At 39.2% G+C, this 8024-nt stretch overlaps 1 protein-coding gene across 1 annotated transcript in view; it reads right to left on the bottom strand.

Moving 5' to 3' along the window:
* LOC145499317 (NBAS subunit of NRZ tethering complex-like) overlaps positions 1-8024 on the bottom strand; it is a 57971-nt gene that overhangs the window by 6004 nt on the left and 43943 nt on the right. The window contains exons 50-62 of the mRNA XM_081478823.1: positions 7653-7763; positions 7075-7150; positions 6820-6936; positions 6669-6729; positions 5797-5912; positions 5455-5556; positions 4764-4984; positions 4144-4258; positions 3638-3846; positions 2843-3134; positions 1992-2134; positions 1781-1904; positions 517-642 (exon numbers count right to left, since the gene is read on the bottom strand). Coding sequence (XP_081334949.1) covers positions 517-642; positions 1781-1904; positions 1992-2134; positions 2843-3134; positions 3638-3846; positions 4144-4258; positions 4764-4984; positions 5455-5556; positions 5797-5912; positions 6669-6729; positions 6820-6936; positions 7075-7150; positions 7653-7763 — 1813 coding nt within the window. The remainder of the gene's footprint in view (positions 1-516; positions 643-1780; positions 1905-1991; positions 2135-2842; positions 3135-3637; positions 3847-4143; positions 4259-4763; positions 4985-5454; positions 5557-5796; positions 5913-6668; positions 6730-6819; positions 6937-7074; positions 7151-7652; positions 7764-8024) is intronic.

The raw sequence follows: 8024 nt of genomic DNA, 5'->3' as shown, positions 1-8024 counted from the left end.
AGAACAAATGGACATCTTGTTTGTAGTTCCGATACGTTTAAAATTTACATTTGAAACACACTGAAGGAATACAGACCACTTTGGAACCTTCCCCAAAAATCCAAGATGGCGGCAAAAGAAGGGTATGTGGGGCAAAATTTAAAATTCGATTTACAAAGTGAAAGCTATCATTCTTTCCTTGCTACCATACATTTTTATGATGCTTAATAGTCAAAGATTAAGATAAGACATGTTTCGGCTGTTCCCCTTGAGTGAGCCATAAACCTCAATTTTCGGCTCTGAGCTGATGGACTATATGACATGAGACATATGACATAAGACATTGATGTAGCGCTCTTCTTCAAAAGGTAATCCATGTGGCTGGGACCTTAATACATCAACTCTTACAAGAAGGCCATATTGAATAGAACGTCATGTAACATGTTCTGTCGTATCTCTCAACAGGACACGTAGAACTGTTTAGACGTCAGTCCGGTAGAGGTCTAATTTTTTAATTGCCACAAACAGTATGTTTACCTTAAGATTCTTCATGTTTTCCAATGCTAGGTGATGCATAGCTTCACTCTTTGAAACCAAAGCAAACTTTAAGGCATGAAGGGTCCGGCACTTGAGCAGCATCAAGTTGTAAACATGAGAACAGCACTGCAAATAGAATAGTACCACAATTAGCAGGAATAACAGTAGGGAAAGGTTCTTCCCTATTCAAGTCATGATGTAACTTCTTAGAGCGCTTTTCAACTGAGTGACGCAAAACCAAAACTAAAGTAATCACTTTAGCCAATCAAAAAGGACACAGAAAATACAGTGAACCAATCAAAACTCGAAGAAATTACAAGGAGTGGACGCAAAGCGCGAAAAACGTGTGCGAACGAATCGCGGCTGATTTTGGTTTTACTTCTGATTGGATGACAAAGTGGCGCGAGCTCTTTTGAGCCAATCGTGTAGCGTAGTTGATGCAAAACCAATACGTTTTCGACACTCAAATGAAAACCGCTCTAAGTGCAATGCAAACACGGATTAATGAACTCACGCTGTTCCAAAGGCTTAATTACTTGAATCTAACCTCCATGACTTCACTATTCTGGTAATTCGGATATTATGAGCATCCGAAGTGCCTTACTGTTCAACAACAAGCAACTTTTTCAGAGAGATGACTTTATCACAGCAAACAGTATAGTCAAGTCATCTTTATTTATGCAAGGTGGCCCTATCAGCACCATGCACTAGCAGCACTATCAGCAGGGGCCCTGCGTAACATATGACGACTACAATATAAAAAGTCTATGAAGAAGAGAATATAGCAAAACCGTATATCAAAACTGATTCATAATGTCAAATCATAAAGCAACACTGTACAAATAAGTATCAAGTATAAACGTTGTTTCATTGAGACATAGGATGTTTTCATTTATGCCAAAAATTCCGGAAATTTCGGTCGGAAGTCAAATGGTTCGGTACGGTCCCAAGAGGTCCACTTTGATCGGTCGGACCGGTCGGACCGCAAATTCCCGTTCCATTTTGTCAAATCGGTTCGTTGCCCTACCTGTCTTCAGTAGTTTTCACTTACACTGGGAATTCGGGAAAGAAATAAAAAATAGTAAGAGCCATTCCTTTTGGTTGGCCTGGTTTGATCGGAAAATGTCGTTCCATTCTTCTTGGGGTAGTCCCGACCGGGATAGTCTCTGACCAGTCGGTCTGGCATAATGAAAGCATCCACAGTCATAGGTCATGGGGGTATTTGAATAACCGTGGCCCTAATCCACTCGGAAACAACTCATACCTCTACATTGAGACTTGTAGTACAACAGAGCTGTTTCAGCATATCAACAACATGTTCTCCATCTCCATGACAACGAATTATTTTGTCCATGAGTTGAACCCAAGGGTTAGTTGATGGCTCCTCGCTGTTAAAAACAAACAAAATAGGGAAAGTGCTTAAATAGTTTATTCCACGATCCTTGTATCAGCAAAAGCTCGACTTTGACACTTACTTCAGTTCGGTAGCTGCAAGCACGGGCCATATCTGTAATAGGGTCGCCAGACAAAGGAGCTGAAAAAGTGAGAGGCTCTCATTCAGGAGGGTCTCAAAAAGCTGGTGCCTTTTAGTGTCACTGTCAATGTCTTCTGGTGTGAGCTGCACAAGAATGTGAATATGAAATTAGAAAAACAACGATTAAAAAAGTTGAACTTCTAAGATGAAGTTAGTCTGTGAGCAGGCTCAAGTTCTGGAGCACAAGTTCGCGCCGTGAGCGCGAAATCGAGCTTTCTTGGCGCCTCTTCACCAGACTCCTTCCCGCCGGATCGCTTTGCTCTTCGCCGCTCGCGCGTGTGACTCAAAGGTGAGCCTGCTCGCAGGCTAAGATGAAGTTGAGTGACCTTATTTGTCACTGGGAATATAAAAATCTCTGTTGCGATCTCACCTGTTCAAGGCAGTTACTCTAGAAAAAAAAGTTGGCTTGCATGGATAAGGACAATTGGTATTGGTACCAAGGAGAAAGAGACTTGTCTTCACCTTGGTCAACCCTTAAAGGAGCTACGTCACGGTTTGCGCATCTTGAAAAGTTTGGCCTAAATTTTTCAAATCCGTGTTAATCTTCTCCATCCTTAACCATCCTTGTTCCCTTATGGTTTATCATTAATATCTCTTTGGTGTTTTTCTATCTCAGTAAACTACTATTAAAGGTAATTTTGTATGCGGCCAAAATAACTAAAAATACCGTGACTGAACTCCCTTACGTCCACTCGGAGAACGGGTAAGAGTGGGTATGTAAGCATATAACAGTAGCATTATCAAGGATGACTGAGCTTTTACACGTGAGAGAATATCAATAGAAACTGCTACCTCTTTGTTCCATGTTGAGGACACAACAGCATCTGTTTGATAAAACAACAGTAGAAACGTATCTTCTCCACTGAGGTCAAAAGATTCCTCCATTAACTGAAGAACAGTGGTTTTTATTGCAGCAGACACAGTTACATCCGCACAAAATGGTCGTAAACACTCGAGCACATCCTCTTGAGTGGTCATTGTCCCTCCTTTCTGAACGTGTACGCTAACCGTGTTTATAATTATGCGTAAAACGTCCATTGGGTTCTGGTCGCCAAGCCATGGATGAGAAGGGTTTGTTGTTTCACTGAATAAGAAAAAAGAAAGATAAAGACAACATTAGTGTCATGTCACGTCACGTTTAGCCACGTCAGGTCACGTTACATTAAGTCACGTCACATCACGTCAAGCCACGTCGCGCCATGTCAAACTCAATCATGTCACTCTATGTAACATTAGAAAGACAAACAGTTCTTTATTGAACACTGATGACAGTACGTAAGAACAACAACACAGCAGACGATGCATTTTTGGAACAATCCTTCGAGCAAACAGAAACTGATTTACAGTTATTACATTCGTAAATGCTTTGTGTTCTCGCTGGAGATTAATTATCTGCCTCTCATTCTTTCCCCGTAAGCAAACATCCTTACTCCTCAATGATTACTTTTAAGGTTAATGATTCTGTCTGAAAATAAGATTGGTTATGACCAAAAAAAGTTAGAAAAAAACACCATAGGGCCTGCAAGTCAAATGTCTGAAGAAAAAAATGGGAAACTCTTATGTTATTACCCTTTCTCATTAGCTCACCTAAACGACTCCAGGACAACCTTTAAGGATTGTTGCACGGTCTTTCCCACCCTCCCTGTTTGTGGTTTTTGTCTTGAGGCAAGCAAGAGAAGCTCATTGATTGTATCTAAAGATGCACCACCCATCAGCATAAGGGACACCAGGTCACATATCTCATCTGGTTCTGAGCGGGATAGAGCATACAGCCGAGCATAGCTTGTACCCATCTCCTACAAGAGAGCAAAAACCGGTCAAATGTTGCCAAGTTCATACTGCATAACGAAAAATAAAGTGTAAAATGGGGGAATATAAAAGAGTCACATTTTATATCCCTTCAAGAGATAACTTCCCAAAAACAGCATTACTTCAATATGCTACTTTTTCCACAGGAACGTTCACAGGTTAAATCTATAATGCCAATCATAATGTGACGTTATATACCAAACTTATTGCTCATTACACCATCGACTGAAAACACTGTTTACTTGATGTGATTCGCTGATAATTTTCACCGGAGTTCAACATACCTCATCATGTTCAGTCAGCTCATAAATAAGTGGATCAGCAAGAGATTCCAGGTGTCTGCAGGACTGTTCCAAGTGGTTAATAACTTGCTCAAAACTCATGTTTCCTTCTGGGCCACTACAAGGAGAACTTCAAGTAAATGTTTGCAGATGACTGAAACAAACTACAAAGTTTAGAACACACTTTTTTGCTACTTACAAACAATTAGATCTGCTGCTTACAAAACAGGATAATTTAGTAAATACGGTACTTATTGCGCTTACAATAGACTTGATTACAAAAGACTAGACTAGGCTTAGACCTACTATAGATATGGGCACACACTTTGACTTAAAGTTAAAATGGCTGTGGAATTTTTTCTTTATATCAACCTTATTGCTTAGGGCTGCGAATTAATACATAGCTAATCATGATCTATGGGAAAAAAACATAACGACTGAAGCACAGAACTTGACATTAAGACCAAGGCAGTATTAAAGTTGACGTTCATGGCCTCCGTCAGCAGTAATTTAGTAATTAAGCTAAGTAATGTTATTCTAATATTCAGTTCTGACAACAGCAGGAAGTCGACTTCACATTGGAGATTAAAATAAATGAATTGTCAAGTAAAGAATAGGCAAACCTTTCTTCCCGTGTCTCACTGATTCCCTTCTTCTTTAGAGCAGCATCTTGCTGTCGAGCAAATTTCAAAGCTCTGTTGACAATCTCTACTCTGTTCTCTACTGGTATGTTATCCACAGCTGATTCACCGAATGTTACAGAATCAACAAACTGTTGAACGCCATGAGCTGAAAGACGAGCTAACATTTTGTGGCAAGCGTCATAACGCTTATTCCAGTCAACCTGTGACAAAATAATATAAAAAATAATAATTAATAATTAGGTTAGGAGCTCGAGATTTCTATGGCCCCAACCACTGCACACCAATGACTGGTAGTGTACGATAGCTCAGCCAATCAGATTGCAGCATTTGCATTAGTATATCTTCCACAAGCAGACGCCTTTCCTAACAAGGCACTAGTTATCATCCCGACACACTAACACTATTACGTTTGTCAACAATCACTAATTGTCACCTCGTATAAGGCAACAGTTGAACATGGCCTTTAGCACTTACAGGCGGTGAACGGTCAAATGTCACTGGAATGGAGTTTAAGGCTTAAATTGCACTGCTGTTAGGTCTTTTAAGGTGAATGAATTAAATATATGTGATACCACTGAACAACCTGCACACGGACTGCAAATGATTTATACTTAAAGAGCACAGTTACTAACGTACGTAGCAAAGAGAAACAAAACGATCTGTTACTTACTGGTTGATCCACTTCGCTTTCTTTGGTCTTCTGTTCTCCTTCCCAAAACAGCTTCTCTATATAGATCCTAAACACGTTTGAAGGTTCTATAAAACTGCCATCCTGTAACAAAACACGTGTTTGATAAGCTTTGAAAGAGTGAAACAACACAACATACTGACTCAAGTGTTTGTGGCAGAGTGACCTCTGAAAATATCAAAGGCCTCAGCTCAACACTGCACCATAGCTAAAGTGTTAGAAACGAATGGCGAAAAAGGAGGAAAAACTCTCCTGTTCATGTTTTTAGAAGCTTTACTGTAGAATTGATTTTCTCTTCTTCCACTAGGAGGTACAATAACCCACCTTGGTTGGTATCTTTGTTGCTAGCTTAGCTAACAAATGTACATTTGCACTTGTGAGGACAGGCTTCAAAACCTGCAGAGGTGAGTCTGCTGTTGTAAGTTTCTTGTAGTCCAGGCCTGGAATGAGAAAATCACGTATTGAATGAAAAAATCACCATTCATTCACATGTTTAAGAATTGCCAAAGAATAATGCTGTTTAATACTTTCATTACGTACTTATATCTTCATTAACTGGCTTATCCTTCGGGGATTCTATTTTGCAAATTTTGACTTAACTATTATGTTTTAATGTCAGGGACAAAATTGATATATAGAACAAAGCATGTTAAACAACTTCAAGAAATATCTTTATCGACAACTACCCACTGGGGTTTATCAGGGACAATATCGAAAAAATCTGAAACAAACGTTACAAATAATTTTTCTTTTATGTCAGAGAACCCGAAATCAGGTTAACAACACAAATACACCTCTTTGTCCTTTCCTAAAGAAATACGCCTTTTATTTCACATGGAGAGAACTTAAAAGCCGCATTAAACACTTGAAATTTCATTCTCAAACTGATTAATAATTCATCAAAGTTATCATGACCGTGACGGTGTTTGGATATGATATCTGATCTTAATTAGCACAGATTTTTACGATTTTATTTCTCTGTTTTCTCCTTAGTTTCTGTTTCGATTAAGAAGATATATCAAACACTCAAAACAGTATTTGACCACTTTTCCAAACATCTCGATGTTCATCAAAAATTTTCCGCTGCGCGTCGTATTTTCAACTCTCTTCTCGGTGTTTGGAAGTGTGGTCAAACACGGTCTTTCGTGTTTGATATATTACGTGAAAAGGGAAAGACAGTAGTTATCATAACTCACCAGGAGCAGCTGACTTTATTTTCTTCAGTATTCTGAGGTGAGTTTGAGCATCTATTTCATCCTAAAACCATCAAAAGATACAATTTACTTGTACCTTCATCAAGAAGGTAATGAATCCCTTATGAGAATTCTCACATCAACAGCACTGTACCTTCAAAGTGGAATCTTTGTCTTCACACTGTTCCAGAAGCATGTAGTAGTAAATCAACCGTGCATGTTTGGTGCCATCAATAGTCACATACACATTCTCCTGCATTCGTTCTGCTACCTGGAAGACATGAACGGGCGAGAGCTGTGAAGGCAGAGCGCTTGTCAACATCTAACAATTGTGTACCATGACTATGAATAGGCAGATCTATCAGGATGCAACCACAAGCCTGTAAGGCATGACTATTTTCTTACTTACTTTGCATGGATCCTGAAGCAGGGTGTCCATGATCCCAAGTTTGTTGACTTTCTCTTGAATCTCTTTCGTTGACAGGCTGACAAAAAAACAAATATGTTACGCACCATAAATTGACGCCTGGTTTTTGAGTGCACTGTCGTCTTACTACGGTGAATTACATTATAACGACGCCAAAGGACTCAGTTTGGAACCACTGGCTATTTTTACATTGCTATAACGAAATTTTTAACAGGAAGATTCCACGTTCCCGTGCGTCTGTTCAGTAATAGATCACAGATGACGTCAAAATGTGGTAAGACCATCAGTGACACACTCACTTTGTTTTGTTTTATACAATAAAGAAACAAAAAAGAATGTTAATGACGTCATCTATGCGTCTGTCCTCCGATAGATCCTAAGAACCAATCAAAATGCGAGAATAATTTGACTTTGCCAAATGCGCATTGAAGGTGTTTTTTTTTTGCAGTCATCTGCAGTGTTTCATCGGATAATCTAGGTAGGGTGAAAATAAGTACACTGAAACAGCAATGAGGCATGCGGCAACAAGCATAAAGGAAATATTCTCCTTTCTGACTTACTTGCTGTCTGAAAAAAGACACTCCAGATGTGTCATAAGCATCTCCCACTTAGAAACATCATAACGTTCTGCTAATGACATGGCTGTGTTGAATACTTCTTCCTCAAGTGCCCTGAAAGGAACAAGACTGCATTGTGAAACACGTTTCTTCCGAGTAAGCTTGTTCACGTTCAGACATCAATTAGTGTGAGAACGAAATACCATGAAACCACCTGTTATTTGCTTCACCGATAGGAAATTTATTTTGTCTATAACTTTATAAGAAAATCGTTTGATTTGTCAGCAAAATTAAAAGACATCCTGCAGAAAATAATAATTAAAAAATCTGCTTGTGCTCCTAACTATTTATCTCTTTCTAACAACACAGATTCAT

Source organism: Orbicella franksi, chromosome 1, assembly GCF_964199315.1.
Source record: "Orbicella franksi chromosome 1, jaOrbFran1.1, whole genome shotgun sequence".
NCBI classification, from domain to species: Eukaryota; Metazoa; Cnidaria; class Anthozoa; order Scleractinia; family Merulinidae; genus Orbicella; species Orbicella franksi.
Note: the sequence above shows the minus strand (reverse complement) of the source record. Positions and strands in the feature narration are given on the sequence as shown.